The sequence below is a fragment of the Mercurialis annua genome, linkage group LG4 (assembly GCF_937616625.2).
Source record: "Mercurialis annua linkage group LG4, ddMerAnnu1.2, whole genome shotgun sequence".
In the NCBI taxonomy this organism is placed as follows: Eukaryota; Viridiplantae; Streptophyta; class Magnoliopsida; order Malpighiales; family Euphorbiaceae; genus Mercurialis; species Mercurialis annua.
This window is the reverse complement of record NC_065573.1, coordinates 17686519-17704352: the sequence shown is the minus strand read 5'-3', so window position 1 is coordinate 17704352 and position 17834 is coordinate 17686519. Positions and strand designations below refer to the sequence as shown.

At 31.9% G+C, this 17834-nt stretch overlaps 1 protein-coding gene across 1 annotated transcript; it reads right to left on the bottom strand.

The window, feature by feature from the left end:
- Window positions 1-9709: 9709 nt before the first annotated feature.
- Window positions 9710-12564, bottom strand: LOC126679389 (BTB/POZ domain and ankyrin repeat-containing protein COCH-like). The gene is made up of 2 exons (XM_050374406.2): window positions 11742-12564; window positions 9710-11146 (listed from the first exon to the last, which is right to left on the bottom strand). Exons 1-2 carry the CDS (start codon window positions 12210-12212, stop codon window positions 10166-10168), a joined length of 1452 nt encoding a protein of 483 aa, XP_050230363.1. The 5' UTR covers window positions 12213-12564; the 3' UTR covers window positions 9710-10165.
- Between the last annotated feature and the right edge of the window lie 5270 nt (window positions 12565-17834).

Sequence of the window (17834 nt, the reverse complement as noted above, 5' to 3'; positions counted from 1 at the left end):
ATTTAAAAATACAATATGCAACTTTTATCTAAAACCAGTATCAAATGGTTTCAAAAAAAAGTCTAAAGCGGTTTTAAACAACAGTTTCAAACAGTTTAAAATGGTTTTAAAAACAGTTTCAAAAAATTGAAAATGGTATAAAAACAGTTTCAGACAGTTTAAAATGATTTAAAAAAACAATTTCAAACAGTTTACAGAACTTTGAAATAGTTTAAACCGGTTTCTTAAAATCATTTTATACTGTCTAAAAAAAATTAAATTAGTTTCCAACAACTTCTAAACAATATTTTCAGTAGTTTATAAAATAGTTTCTAAATCAGTTGCTATATAACACTTTGACAACCATTTTCAAAACACAATTTATAAAAAGGTCTCAAATGGGTTTTAAAATACAAATTTGCAACCATTTTAAAAAGAGAAAATTAGACCATTCACGGTCTTTGACCATTTTATACTAAAAAATACGGTTGATAGTTTCTCTTTTTACAATTACGGTGGTCTATTAATTTACTTGATTTCTAACCTTTTTTCTTTCACTTTAATACTTTATAAAATGCAAGATTACAGTTGTTGATTTAGGAAATAATTTGCATGTATCTTTGATTGTGATTCTCAAAGATTTTTTCCATTAATCTCGTCATTAACCCTCACCATTAATCCAATTACCAAAATCATTCTCATTTAGTTTGAATTTGTGTTGAAAACAATTGACAATGGCAACCACTAAATCTGTGTCAAAAAAATCTCAAACTAAAAACTTTTCAGTGCCGAGATCAAATAAAGAAAGCTAATGGTGATGATCTAATGGTTGTCAAGGTAAGTTTAAGTTTTTTTTTTGTTTTTTTTTTGTTGTTTTTTGGTGCGATTCCATGTTTGTAATTGTTGTTATTTGTGATGTTGCCCGCCGTAGTAAGTCCGCCACGCCGCCATAAACCCTTTGCAATTTGCCACCATCGTCACAGTCCACTCATAGAAGCGTCTCCTTCTTCAGATCCGGCGACCCACAACCTATCCCTCTGACATCAACATATTCTTTTTTACATTCAGATCTGGCGCCGCCTTGTTCGTACCGGTCATCTTCGCTTCTTTTTCTGTTTAGAGTTTTCCGTTTCTAGAAAATTACAGATGGAGGACCTTCTGCCGCCATGATGAACAAATCGGAATCGGGGATCAGGTCCGCGAAGCAACTCAGTATCCATGTTAGTTAACCATTAGGTAACTATTAGTACATTATTAGTTAACTTATAACAGAAACTTTAATTCTGCAAGCATTTCTAATGTTTTTGAATCGTCGTTGTTATTTTTTATATTGCAGTTTTTTTCTGTCAAACTGATGAAAAAAACGATGAACGAAGGCGGATTGAGTTGAACGAAGAAAGCAGTCGTTGGAGTGGGACGAAGATAGGCGAACGATGAACGAAGGCGCGGTGGCTGGAAGCTGTTGTCTTTTTTTATTGTAATTGGGATATTAGCAATGATGTAAAAATAATTAAGATTAGCTATATGTTTTCTAATGGTTAATTAATAGTTAACTAACTTTGTATTATTTTTTATATAAAACATGAATATATATTGATAATTTTTTTTAATTACAGTTAACTAATTTGTGATTAATAGTTAACTAACAGTTATTTTTATACGTATGATTATTTTTAAAATAATTGAAATTTGATGTTCAGTTGTTTTTTGTTATATTTGAATAATTTTGAAAATAATTAGGGGGTAATTATATGTTTCCTAACAGTTAGCTATAAGTTAACTATACTTGTGTTAATTATCTAAAACATGAATACATAATGTTAAGTATCTTTTTTTATTAGTTAAAGTTAACTAATAAGTGATTACTGGTTAACTGACAGGTAACTAATTTGGTGTACTGTTAATTTTAAGATATATTATTGTTAGATTTATCTGAAAATGATTTTATGATGTTAATAGTTTTTTTATTAAATTTAATTTATTAATGGTTAACTACATGTAAACTGACAGTATGTCAATTTTCTTTTACAAATAAATGAATTTATATTGTGTATTCATATTTGTTGATTGTTTATGATGAGTTGATGAAATTTCTTGTTTTGCTGGATTTTTTTGTTTCTCAAATGCTTGTTGTTTTCATTTTTTTAATTTTTTTATTTATTTATTTCCCTTTTTCCGTTTATGGCATATAATTCAAATTATCAATTACTATAATTAAGGATTATTAAAGATTTTTGAATATTAATTGCTATATATTTATGCTTTGAGATTTTGTAGGAGATTTTGATTCTTTTAACCACTTCCTTCCTTTTTTATAGTTGACAGTAATCCTCAAATATCATAAAGTTATTTGTGCAATTTAGAAACTTAAAAAATATGTCATCAACTTTTTTTTGGTCAACAGTAAAAATCTAATTAATTATAGTCATGTAGGGTACTTATTTAAAGAAGCCTTTTAAAAAACATTTTATAAAAGAGTTTCAAACAGTTTCAAACGGATTCCAAAAATATAATTTGCAACGTTTATCTAAAAACAGTTTCAAACGGTTACAAAAAATATTTTCAAACAGTTTAAAAAGATTTCAAATATTTTAAAATGGTTTAAAATAAGACTGATGGGCTGAAAATACCCCGACCTTTACTTTTGTTTTCAATTCCACCCCGACGTAGCAATTTTTTTCAATTTTACCCTATTTCGAATTTTCTCTTTTCAATTGCACCCTAAATTAGAAAAATTAAATGATTTTATTATTATAAGGATTAAAAAATATATAACAAATATATTTAAGAATCATTTTATATTTTTTTACCATTTGGACAAATTTAAACAAGTCCTTAAACTTAAATAAGTTTCAAATAAATCCTAAATAAAATTTTAATTATAATTAATCATTGCATTTTAATATGTCCCACTCCGTTTTCATCGGACCTGCCATCGCCGGACCCATCGACTAAATTTCGCTCGTCACCCACCATCGTCCGAACTATCCACCGCCACATTCCACCGGAAAATCCCAAACAAATATTTTATTTTTAATTTCGACCTGAACTCTTCCTCTACCGAGGAGCAACAGCTCCTCGGAAGAGGAGGAGCAGCTGCTCCTTGCCGGTGGGTGGGGGATTTTTGGTTGAGTGTCCGATTTAGTTGGATAAATTAGTGATTTAGGTTTGATTTGGTTATATTGATGGTTTATGTTTGATTTGGTTAGATCGATGGTTTATGTTTGATTTGATTGGGTGAGTGATTTTAGGTTTGGTTAGATTGAGTTGATTTGTTTTGTTCTATTAATTTTGGGGATATATTGGTCATTTTTAGAGTTAGGCGGTTCTGATGTAAAAGGGGTTTACTGACCCATTAGTTAAAACTTAAGGGTTTACTAACCGATTTTAAGGCTTAGGAGTTTTGTGATAGGAAGGGCTAAACTCAGGTGTTATGGTTGATTATTAATCAATTTTCGATGTTGGCCTATAGGTTAAAGAATAAATTTAATACATAGTCACTCCTTTTCAAATTAATTTATAACTTTTTTTGAAAAATTTAAACATTTAAAAAGTTAATTTTTTAGATAAAAAATTTAATTATAAAAAAATTTTATTCTTATTTAATGTAACCAGCACGTTTTTAATTTTAAAATATTTCATTGTGCTACTGAGAATTTATTTAAGGCCTAATACCTCAAAAAATCCGACCTTTTAGCCCCTTTTTAATTCTATCTGACGTTGAAAACTGACCAATTTTACCATATTTTGCATTTTCTATTGGCCTAATATCTCAAAAAACCACGACCTTTTAACTTCTTTTCATTTCTATCCTGACGCTGAAAACTGGTCATGTAATATCCCGTACGTTTGACGTTGTCGGAATTGGTAATTTGACTTTTTTCCGATAACCCGAGCTAATAGGACAAAGAATATCGAAGTGATTGGATTGACAAGACCCGAGTAGGTCGGTTTTAGAAATTCTAATACGGAAAGTTATATATCAGAATTCGTTTAAAGGATAAAATTTGGGACAAAAAGGAACGAAAAGAAAAGTTATGAAAATAAAGTTTAGGTCCCAATTTGGTAAATAATGAGTTAAATCTCGGGAATTGCTATTAAAATATTATCGACGGAAATTAGTAATATTAATTTAGTATTATTAATTTGGATATAAATAATACGTATGTAATTGGGTTAAAGCGGATAATTAACCGTTTGATTAAAAGGATAAGTTAAAAAGAGAAATGGTTTAAGTTTAAGAAGTGAGGGACCAAAACAAGCTTTTAGCCATCACATATATAAACAAAATGATATGAAGCATTAAGAAAGAAGAAGATCAGAGGAAAAGAAAGCTTACAGGTGAGGGTTTTCAGCGAATGTTTTGCGATCAACACGGTTTCGCCGTTTCACGTCGGAATCACGCGTTCTTGGTGGTGATCTCTCCAGAATTCAATCCTCTACCATATCCGAGCTTCTAAACAAGGTAAGAGTGAGTATTTGACTTAGGGTTTGGAGATATATATGGCTGTTTTGGTGTGTGACGTTGCGGTTGGATCGAATTCGCTTTAATCACGTCATTATCGTCGTTTTTGATGGTTTTTAAGATGGATTTTGTGTTAAAATGATGTTGGGTATGTACGAAAATGTCTCAAGCAAGTCGGAATGAGTTTTTGATTGATTTGTGTGGCTGTTAAGGCTTGCTGCCTTCCTATGCACGACGGACGCACGACGCGCCAATGCCAAGGCAAGGCTGCCTTGGTCGTTTTCTGTCCATTTGGTGCACGGGAGTTTGACGTACATATCTTGAGTCCATAAGAGCTTACGAACACTGAAAATGTGCAATTTGGACATAGAATATGGAGAATATGATTAGGGTTTTGTAATGAATATAACGCGTAATTGGAAATCGATAAGGGTGGATAGTAATAACCTAATCTATAACCTAGGGTTTTAGATTTACGAGGTTCACGTTTATATGCTAAACGTGCATTTGAATTGTATATGTATCAGACGTATCGGCAAGCTACGAGGTAGATGTTTTGGGATTAGCAGTGTTTGACCAGCATATCGAGTGCATAGTAGATTGGATAGCGGGTCAAGTGAGCTACATTTTACTTTCGTGTATTATTCATAAAAGTTATTTTATATACTATCAATAGTATTATCGCATACATCGCATGTTATATGATTTGAACTGTATTATATATCGTATGTTGATTGTTTTAAATATAAGAATCCGGTGTGTGATCCGAGGGAACAACTACCTATTGGGTGTCAATAGGCTGTGTGATCACCAGTGTCGGTAAGTCTTAGTAAGTAGAGTAGAACTAGACTAACTTATTGTATGTGATACGAGGTCAGCATGGTTGAACTATCCCGCGGCCTGTATCTAGTGAGTCGCCTTGGTTGAATTATCCCGGGACTCCGCTGTATAGTTGGATTTGAGATGGTATGAGGCATACTGGTTGAACTATCCCGATGCCCGAGCAGATGGTGGTTGACATGGTTGAACTATCCAGTAACCCCATCTAGATTTAAAAAGTTGTATTCAGTATGAATACTAGAAATTGTACGGTTTAGGATTGTTTATTAGATTAGGGTTTCGATCGGATCAAATACTTGGCTTATATTGTATAGAGTATATATATATATATATATATATGATTGTTTTAAATGTGATGTTATTTTTATAATACCGTTTGTAATTTGTAGTCTCACTCAGCATAGTCTAACCCGTTGTTTTTAAACATTTCAGGTGCTTAGTGTTTGGACTTGGCTAGAGTTCACCCGTTTTGGATCCGGAAGTCACCAGTAGCATGTATAGTTCTTAACTTCTGTAGAGCTGCGGTAGTAGTTCAGAGTCGATAGAGTAGTAGCCTTGATAGCAGTGCCTTTGGTTTATTGTTTTACCTGATGTCCCTGTGATTATCTTTTTGTAGGCTACGTTGTGTGTTTTGTTCACGGCACCAGTTGCCAGTGATATGTATAGTTACACTAGTATATGTATATAGTACCGTGAGGCCAGTTCGTACGTGGTACAGAAACTAGCGCCCACAAGTTGTTAGAATAACTGGTGTAAATATTTGTATATATGTTATATGTTTGCTTCCGTGTGCTTATGAATTTGCAAAAAAGGGTTTTATGGTTTTAGGGTTACTACGGGTTTTGGAGATAGCACTCCCATTCCCTAGCGCCGGTTACGGCTCAATAATTTGGGTCGTGACAGGTCAATTTTAGCCTATTTTGCATTTTCTGGTTTCAATTTTACCTTAATTTTTTAATTTTTCACAATTTATTTATTTAAATGATGAAATCATTTAATTAACTAAGTTTAAAGATAAAATTAAATTTATTTTCATTCAAAAAAATACAAATAAGTCTTTTATTTTTAAAAACTAACTAAAAATTATAATCAAATTAAAACTATTTTAAAATGTTAATTAATTTAACTAAATCTAAATAAATTTTCAACATATATAATTAATTTATATGTAAAATAAATTAAGCCTTTATTTAATAACGTAATAATTGATTGTTTATAATTTAAAATAAAAATATATAAAATAATATTTATCAATTTGGAAGAGAAGGGTATGATGTAGAATTAAAATGGCAAAAAAAAAAGTTGTGAATTTATTGTGAGATGTCACTTCAGCACATGACTTTGAGAAAAAGAAGAAATGAAAACTAAACAAGAATCTATTCTCGATTTGCTCTATAAAATAAAAAGAGATTTGGTCTAGGGTTTGTTGTACTACCAGACAATCGAAATTAGATTTGAAGTAAAAAAAGAGTTCAGTGTCAATATCAATCACAAAACATGACATTGTATTGTCCATCCTCACCCGTTTTTGCTCCTTTTTTTCATATCATTCTCTTTCATTTTCCTTTCTAACGACTTCAATTATCCAATACCAACATTTTATAAATTATTAATTTAATAAAAGTAGTTAAAAAGCTTCCACAATTCTTAATTGATTTTACCATTCGCTGAGGAAGCAAGGTTGGTTAAATTCACTCAAGAACCATGTCAGACTTTATACTATAAATAATCATCTTTTTTCACCTTAGTATTTATGACATAATGCAGATCAAATTATAATTGTCTGAAATAAATCACTAGGGTACTGAAAAAAATGTGAGAGACCTAAGGGAGAATTTTTCTATAATTTTTACATGCACGTATATGCAATCCAGTAAAACTAGATGAAGTAATCTATTGGACTATATATCCCGACGAATTGTTCCGACAATGCGAACTTAATTATTTGGATCACGGAGGATTCAGGCTTAATTTTTAGTTCTCGTCGGAGTTTATAGCCCAAGTTCAACCTCAATCTTGCTCCGAATTTACTAGATAGTACCTCTTTTCTGAAGAAACCAAATATCGCGAGCTCAGGCCGGAGCCTACCCTAATCTTAGGATAGTTTTATCCCCCTAATTGCTAACCGATTTGTGCACCGAGGATTTATAGTTTTTAACATGCAATCAGACTGTCATCCAGTCTGAGAAAACAAATTCTGAGCAAAATGAAGAAAAACGGAGTGATCAAATTGCTGCAATGTCAAGTTATACACTAATAAAATTACACTGAAAGTTTCATTTATGCAATTTTGGACTTCACCATATCCAATCAAATGGTTTGTTATTAGGATTAGTCTCTGTGTTCAATGTAGACAGGCAAGAAGACAAACTGAAATGGAGATAAAATGTAGTGATATAAGTACAAATGAGAAATTTAGCTGCAGCAGGAACACTAAGATTACGTAGTAACACCTAGGGACATGCATGAGTCGAATTATAAATCCTATGGTAAATGAAAATCTAATCCGAATTACTGCATTAGTAAAAAATGTCAAATATCATGCAGACAGATAATTCATAATATTATGTTCTGAAGTGGGTTCAAATGTCAGTGAGGGCCTACCCTTGGTGGCGTCTCCAAGTGCATCACGAGATTGTGAGTTCAAATTCCGTCTCTGCAATTAACATCTAACAATTGAAACTAATAGTCGGAACCATATCTATATATATATATATATATATATATATATATAAAAACTGGGTTCAAATAAAGCATGCACGCATGCATATACATGTGTATATTCAAGTTAATAAAATAAAACACTTGGAACTTTCACAGGAATGCTAAGATCAATAAAAAATTGTATCAATATAATAAAACATTCTGTTAGCATATGGCTTATGTAAGTTTAACATGATCACTCAGCTTAAAAAAATAAAATGCATAAAATCAATAGCATTGCCAACCAAATCAGAATTAAGTAATAATAAAAAGAGTTCTATGATCTATGATCTATTACTGATAACAAAGAATGAAAAGGGAGATGCATACATATGTAGAGAATATTACTAACCCATAATGTATTTATCTATCCATAACTATGACATATTTATCATAGTTTTTGAATTTTGTCACATCTACCATCATCTTTTTGATTTTTGCCAAATATACTCAAAACTCATTTGATGTTGATGGCGCGATGCTATTCGCTTACGTGTTCAAAATTGATTCTACATGACGTAGCACACCGTATATTTGGTAGAGATCGATAGTATAAATAGCAAAATGTAAAGATCAAGATATATTCAGCAAAAAGGCTAAAGTTGCGGATAAAAAAGTTACATTTTGGCTATTGCTAATATGTTACTAAAATGCTGAAAAAAAGAATTTTAACACCAATATCAATTTTGTGAAATGTGATTGTAAAATGTACTACAAGAGCTAGTAGGCTAAGTTTTGCACTAAGATAAAAGTACACAATATCATCAATATATTACAATAAAACACATAAATTCAAATCCCAATTCAATGTGTAGCATGAACTAAAGAACACAGAAAATAATACCATGTTCAACACTGGCTTTCTGAAAGGTTATGTAGCACCAAAGTGAGTGAAAAAAATGACCTAACTCACTACCCAAAATCAGAATTGGAATACTAAAAATGCAGCAGGTAGATCAAAGTAAGTGTAAAGCTATCATTAGTTTTTACTACTCATACATACAATGCACAGCAGGATCAAATCAACTACACTAATAATAATTTCTATTCTGAGTAAAAAGATGATACCAATAATTAGTAATAGACAGTAATCTTGCAGCTCAATATATTAATTGAAAATATATTAGCAAATGAATTGATAAGGCATGAGACTAGTCAAAGAAAGACAGAAAGAACATGATGCATGAACAAAAACACAAAAATAGGGGTTAAGAACCAAGAAATTATATGGGTAATGATATTAAAAAGGAAGGGCTAGCTAGGGCTTTTGGTGTATGTCTCATTGGAGTTACAAAAAGGATCAAATAAGGCAATAATAATACCAATATATTATTAAGCTGTCATGTGTAGTCACACTCACTAGTGTTGCATCCATGCAAGACAACCAATCAAATAAAATACTAGTAATCATTCTTATTTAGACAAAATTTAATTGAAAAACCCACATCAAGTGTCTCTAAAAGTCCATGCATATTAGCAAATTAAAATAGGAGACAGCTCATTTCCATCAAAATACATGAATATCTATGTCCAAACAAAGCCCTATAAATAATGAACCCCACCAACATTATATATAATTTGAGGACATGCATAGTGTAATCACATAGGCAATTAATAAATTAATTAATTTTGTAGTATATGCATGAATTTAATTGATATATATAAATATAAGTTTGTGAAAAATTGGATGATGGGGAAAGTGGGTGGGGGGGACAAGAAAAATAAAAGTGGGCAATAAATAGGGCATGAAATTAGATTTATCAATAAATACAAAGGAGTTGACAGGCCTGGTTTTGAAAAGATTGACCACCTGCATTTCTTGATCTTCATCATAAACAATTTTACAATACAAATTTCTTCATCTTCAACATCAGATTCTCCTTGTCTCACTCATCCCATGATCAAACACATACATCCCATCCTCCAATGGAACTGCACTTGTTTGTTTTAATTCCTATTTTAAATAATTACCATACCAAAAAGAAAAGGAAAAAGATAAAGAAAAGAACTGACAAGAAAAGGATATTATATATGACCCAATAATAATAATATTACTTAATTTTTCAACTTGTCTTTCCCCAACTCCATCATTGATTTCATATAATTAATTCTTTTTATATATATATATATATATATAATATTATGATTGAGTGTGTGAGAGAGAGACAGAGAGTTGATCTAGAACTCATGAGAGTGATGATACATTGCTGAGTCATGCCGGCTCATAGCATCTCTGCTGTGGCTACTATGATCATCGTCTCCTTCCATTGGAGCTGAAGAACCAGCCAGGTTCAAGTAAACCAGTCTTGAATCCAATCCACTGGTACTGCTATTATTGTTATTATTATGGTCATCAGTGCTCATCGGTGGATAAATTGCGGCTGTTGCATTAACACTATTGTTATTCCCTTCTTCACGTGAAAGAACCAATGCTGCTGATTGTACTAACTCAAGACATAATCTTAGTTTGTTCGGTTCGATGTGTGCTAACCCTGGAACTGCCCCCTTGAACAAGAAATCTGATGTTAGGGTTCGGAGAATATCCAGCGGTGTCACCCCATCCACGGTTCGAACATTCGGGTCAGCATGATGATCTAAAAGTACTGCAACCATGTCCGGTGATACCATTTCTGCTGCGATATGCAGCGGGGTTTTCCCAGCAGGTCCCGCCGGGTAGTTTACATCGGCTGCACCGAGTTCTAGCAGCGCCTTGACGACCTCCCGGCTGCAATTTTCGACTGCGTAATGTAGAGCCAATGCTTCATCAAGATTGAGTCCTTCTCCCATTACCATTAGCTTGACTAGTTCGACGTCGGACGAGTCTAATGCCCGCCTCATTCTTCGAATTTTTTGGTCTTCAAGATCAGCTGCTGCTGTAAGATCATGATGGTTGTGGTGGTGGTGATGGTGGTGGGGATGGTGGGGGTGATGAGGCATTAGTGATCGACGAGCTATCGATGATTTGAGACGAAGCTCTTCGATTTTGGCTACGACATCTATAGGAAGATGCTTAGCTAAGATTTCTGGAGGCAAGCCTGATTTGGCTACAAGATGAGAGCAAGTAGTCCAAAGCTGGTGCATGTCTTGTTTTCTTGATGCAATTAAAACTTTCATAACATCTTCAATTGAAGCCTTTTCTACCATGCTAGCCAATTGCTTCTGCAACCATTATTAATGACAAAACATTAGTAACTGAATTCATTGGTTAAATTTAATGATATTTATGCATTAATGAGCTTGGGGATCTGTCTAATTACATCATCTTTTTATAATTTTATAATAGTAAAAAAATTCCAAATGAGGAAAGGTTTAAATTGGGGTTACAAACTGTGAAAGACAAGACCGGGGATCAAGAACTATATTTAGAATGTTTTGGTGATGAAAGATTGGAAATCCCAATTCAAGAAAACCCCCAAAATTTGACATGAAATCAAGATGTGATTAAAACATGTTACATGGTTTGAGTTGATTGAAAGTGGTATACACTATGAGCAATGAACCAAGGAATAGGAAACTTGAAGCAATAATTGAACTAACAAAAGAAAAGTGTTGAATTGGGTACTATTAGAAGAAAGTACTAAAATAAACTCAAATGAAAGATTAAGTTAAATTAAAAACCAAAAATGAAAAGAAGGCACTTCAAAAAATCCCAAAAAACAAGAAAACCAGTGAGCACCATACCCACAAAAACAAAACTTGAGTGACAACTCCACACACACACACACACTGATCAAGAAGAATCAAGAACTGGTACCTGAGTGAGCAATGCAAGTTGTTCGACGCCGAAGTATCGAGCGGCGGCAAGAGTGTCGAGAGCAAGATCAACGGCGGAGGTGCAATGTGTGTGCCAGCAGGCTCTTTCACCACAATTAGGCCTTGGCTCATGCTTTTGAGGGACAATCGAGACTTGTCCACTGTACAAAAACTGTAAGAGCAGCAAGAACACCTCATATCCCACTGAGTTTACTGGTATCACATTGTTATTAGTATTATTACCTGATCTTGAGGAGGAGGAGGATGAGGATGACGATCCTATTCTTGAGTCTGTACTCTCGGGTCCACAAAAGAATTTCCTAAAGAAAAGACTTCTGGCTGCTAAAATACATCTGTGTGCATGAACTAACCGACCCTCTACGCTGAAAGTTACATCAGAAAAGGCTTGTCCGTTTATCAGAAGGTTCAGATAATCTAAAGAAAGAGATCTTAAAGACTCTTCAAGACTCATCTTCTTCTTCTATTTTAACCTAATAATATTCTACTCTTCTTTTAAATATTAGGGTTCCTCGCTTGCCCACCAACACAAAATAAGCTCATATATCAAGAAAGCCAAGAAAATAAGGTTTTTTAGAAGGAGAAGATAGGGTAGAGGCCATTAAATTTACAGGAAAAAACACAGAGAAATTCTGTTGATGAGTTTATGTTGTTGCTGAAGATGATGATGATGATGATGATGATGGATTAGAACTGTAATTTGTGAGAAAGAGAGAGATTTTTCTTTGTTTATGTTGGTGTGTGGTTTTGGATATTTTTGAGAGAGAGAGAGAGAAGAGGGCAATATGGGTGGCTATTCTGGGCGGCTCTCCTATTTAAGAAAACATAATTATAAGGGACAATCAGAATTAAATTAATTCATTTTAATATTTGGAGGCTTTTTAATGGTATTCATATAATCAAATTGTTTAGGGCTTTTTACATAAACATCTAATATTTGCAAAAATATATCTTTTATACGGGTAAGAGTTTTCAATATGAAAACTACCATCCACGCTGGAGATCATTACTTTTATACGGAAAAAATATATTTTCTACTCCAAATCAAATTCTCATAAACCAAATATTTCTCTCTCTCCTCAATTTTCTCTCTCCTTTCTCTCTCTCAACTCACCTTTTGTTCTTCGCACCAATCCGCCTCCGCTGTTCCATTTCCATCGTTTCTCTTCCATTGTTCCACCTCCGTCGTTCCACCTCCATCGTTCTGCCTCCGCCGTTCCGTCTTCGTCTCGCCGTCATCTTTCTTTTATCGTTTTGATTTCAGATTAGAATTTTTTTGTTCTTTTTTTTATTTTCAGATCTGTAATTTATTAATTGTTTACTGTTTTTTCACCATTAAACATGTATAAAAGAGTATATTTAGAGAATCTAATACTCATTTCATGTTATGTAGAATAATTTTGTGATTTTATGTAATAAAATTATGTTATTTCTGCATTTTTCTTGTGTTTCTGCGTTTTTTTTAATTCTGCAGAACGATTTGTTGATGATGATTGATTGCTGAATTATTGTAATATCACAGTGTTTTTAATTTTATGTTGACTTTATGTTGATATTATGTTGCTATCAACTGATTTTTTTTTTATTTTAACATTGGCAAATAAAATAATATTGTCTGTGAAATAAACTAAAAAATTAAATTAAATTATATTGAGACTAGATAATGATATGGTATCATCATGGAAGAAGACAAATAACGAAGTTGAATTATTGTAATGATACAGTGTTGACATTATGTTAATTTTCGGTTGATATTTTGTTAATTTTAGTATTTGTGAAAAAGAAAATAATGATGTTAAATTATTATGGTGTTACAATGTTAATCTTATGTTGATATTGCGTTAATATTATGTTGATATTTAGTTGATTTTATCATCAACGAAAAAAAACACATTATATGTGAAAATAAAATAAAAAAATTGAAATTAAATTGAAAAAATGTTGAAAAAATAAAAATTAGTATAAAAAAGATTGAAAAATTTGAATCAGTTAGTTTATTACATATGCTGATATCAACATAACATCAACACAATATCAACACAAGATCAACATTATAACATTATAATAATTCAATATCATTATTGTTTTTTTCACCAATGTTAAAAGCAACAAAATATTAACGAAAATCAACACAATTTCAAAATTATAAAATTATAATAATTCAACATCTTTATTTGTCTTCTTTCCCAATGCTAACATATCATTATCTAGTCTCAGTTAAATTTTTATTTTTTTAGTTTATTTCACGAACATCATTATCTTATTTGTCAATGTTAAAATCAATAAATATCAACCGATTATCAACATAAAATTAACATAAAATCAACAACACTGAAACATAACAATAATTTTATCAATCTACCATCATCAACAAATCGTGCTGCAAAATTAAAAAAACGCAGAAATATAACCAAACATAGTAAAACTGCAGAAATAACATATTTTCATTTCATAAAATCACAAAATTATTTTATGTACATGAAAATTATTATTACATTCCTTAAAGATAATCTTTACACATGTTTAATGGTAAAAAAATTATTGTGACTTAAAAACAGTTAATAAAACAATTTCTAGATCTGAAAATGAAAAAGAAGAATAAGAAGAACGGTGAATCTTTTCGTTTCAAAATCGGATCATATGCCTTTAAAAAACTTTTTAAAATCGTTAAAAACTTCTGATATCTATTATTCCTTCCGACAATAAATTCCGGTTCAGATCTGAAAAAGAAAACACAAAAATAAGAAAACGGCGGCGGCACAACGAAGGCGGCAGTGGAGCGGCACTGAGACTTGATGAAGAGCGACGACTATCAGAAGAAGAATCGTGTGGAGAAGAAGAAAAGAAACCGCTATTTTCAGAGAAAAAAGAAAAAAAAAACGCCAATTCAGAGTTAAGAGAAGGAAGTTCGTAAAAAAGAGAAGAATTTAAAATTCTAGGTCAACAAAGTAATAAAATCTGGTATGAAAAGTAAAGAAATTGTTTGGCCCGTATAAAAGATATTGGGCTGAAAAAACCCGTAAAACATATAAAAAGCCCAATTGTTTATAATACCGTTTTTCTTTGAATAAAAACATATCTCATATTTAATAATTATGATGAGTATGAGGTAAAATACTTTTGTATATTTATAAATATGATCAAGTTAATTTAATTGTTTTTAAAAAAGTAATTTCTACCTTCTCATTTGTCAGTTGGAGAATTATAAGGGAAAAGACAATAAAACTAGATTAATCAGAAATACCCGAGTACAAGGGAAAAGACAAAAAAATTGAAATATATAAGTTCCAAATTAAAATATCAGGCATTAAATTGGACGTCTAAACAAAAATATGAGCAATTTCATTGACCGTGTGACAAAACACAACAAACTATTCACGTAGTCCTGAAAAAATTTCTTGCATTCTTCCAAAATCAAACCAACAGAAGAACGATCTTCCACCGATGAAGCGAAAGCTTGAATTAGAAGTAGCGCACCTGTTTCAAAATGAACATCATGCGTAATTAAACTTTTAATTGGGACAAAGATTCTTCAAAGCTGATGGCTTCCGCCTTATGAAGCTCTAATAACCCTTGCATCGAACGAGCCCATACCCTAAGACATCGACCATCATGTTCCACAGCCACACAAGCTATATCAATACAGTGAGTTTTTTGAAACATAGTTGCATTTAAGTTACAGGTAACATGATCAACTGGTGATAATTGCCAGAAGATGGAATTTTGTGTAATATTTATTCAAAAAATTATGTTGAATATTGAATAACAATTTTTTTTCTTTATTAGACTTATACAATTAAATAATAAATTCTCTTTTTAACATTCAATTGAATATGTCCATGAATTTTTTATCGATCCAGTTAAGGTAGTTTGTGGTAAAATAATATTCTTATGATTTAATTATGTTGACTCCTATAATAATATGGGGCTATCTCTATCAGCACTTTCAAATATCTTTTTTTTTTGTATTAATTTGAAAAATTAAATTAGTTGTGTCTGAATTTTTAATTTTTTTATATATGTATCTATATTTCTATTCTATTTATTTAAATTTTAAATTTGTTTGTTTTGTATCTAACTAGTGCTTGTAACCCGTTATAGCGAGTTTTGTAGATTAAATGAAAATAAATTAATGAATTTTTTTTAATATTTAGTAATTCTGCTTCTAAAATTAATTAAATTATATTTATGTTTAAAATGAAAATTTTAAATTTTGTAATTTCTTGATAAATATTATATAACAATTTTATAAAGTTAGAAACTAAAACTAAAACGAAATAAAAAAAAAACTATAAAGCGGCCTATTCAACTGGTCCTAAAAATACTTATTTTATTTTTATTTTATTTTATTTAGATCAAACCGGAAAACTTCAAAAAACTGATCGATGATTAGTCTAATAGACTTGAAAAGCTCAACGACATGATTGCAAGTTAGGGATGGCAATGGGGAGGGGATTCCCCGTTCCCCGTGGGGACCCGCCTCTAATGGAGCGGGAAATTCCCATCAATTACCCCCATGGGTACGGGAATGGAGGAAAATCATTCCCCAACCACGAAAATGGGGAGGGGACGGGGAGTATAGTCCCCACCCCATGGGGATCTCCATCCCCGTACCCATGGAGACCCGATTTATATTTATACATATTTATATTATATTATAAATTTTAGTATGTTATTTATAGTTTTAAATAATTTAATTTAATTTTTTTATTAGTTTCAATTTAGTTATAAATTTATAATATTATAAAAGATAATAGTATTTTCTATAATTAATTTTTTTCAAATATCTTATGAAAATAATAAAATTATTTATAAATTATATTTAATTGTACGGAGAACGGGGATCCCCATGGGGATAGGGATGCGGATAATTTTAACTCCATTAATTAAATGGGGACGGGGATGGGGATTCTCTATAGACACGGGGATGGGGACGGGGAAGCCACCCCGCCCATTGCCATCCCTATTGCAAGTTCCTAAAGAAAGCTTTCTGTTAGCTAGAGGAACCCCCAAATACTAAATCGGAAACTGATCAATCTTGCAACCAACTGTATCTACAACTAATAACAAATCTTACTCATTTATATTAATTTTCCATAATAGAACGTTTATGAAATTTAATAGTTAGCCCAGAGATTAACTCATAGAAGCGAAAATCCGAGTCAATTTCTTAAGGTGTTCGATATCAAAAGTAAGATATAAAAGAGTATCATCCGCAAATTGCAACAGTGAAATAGGGTCCTGACTATCTGCGAACACATACCCATTGGTAAATCCCATTTGGCCCGATCTATCTAGAATGCGTTTCAACCCCTCCACAAAAATCATAAATAGATAAGGCGAGATCGGATCTCCCCGACGAACACCTCTCTTCAATATAAAAGGATCCAAAGGACTACCATTAACTAGCACGGACGAAGTTTCTGAAGAAAGGCATACGAACATCCATTCCAACCACTTCTCTAGAAAGTTCACACAACGCACAACCTTAATCAGATACACCCAGTCAATGCTAAAAAAGCTTTGTGAAGGTCAAGCTTTAGAACTAACAGTTTGTCCTTCCTCCTTGTTGCTAAATGAATCAACTCATTGGCAATCATGGAGCATTCTAAGATACTTCTACCTTTCAAAAATGCATGCTGACTGTCAGAGATCACTTTAGTAAGTAATGGTGCTACTTTTAGAGAAAGAGTCTTAGAGAGTAGCTGGAAGAACCATTAACTAAACTAATAGGTCTGTAATCCTTTATATTAGGTGATCCTGCCACCTTCAGAACTAGAACCATAAAAGACGTGTTAATTCCTCTCGGCAGAGCATTCATACAATGGAAGTTCGCGAAAATTCCAAGAAAGCATCCTTCATAAAGAACCATACAATAAAAGTAAAAGTTAAACCCATCAGGACCTGGCGCTTTCCTTTCACCACAGGAATAAATAGCTTTGTAAATTTCAGATTCTGAAAAAGGAGCTATCAACAAATCGGTCTGGTCACATGTAATCTGATTAAAACCGTGACCTGAAATATCAAAGCAAACACCATCTACACCATTGTAAAGAGAATTGAAAAATTCTTTAAT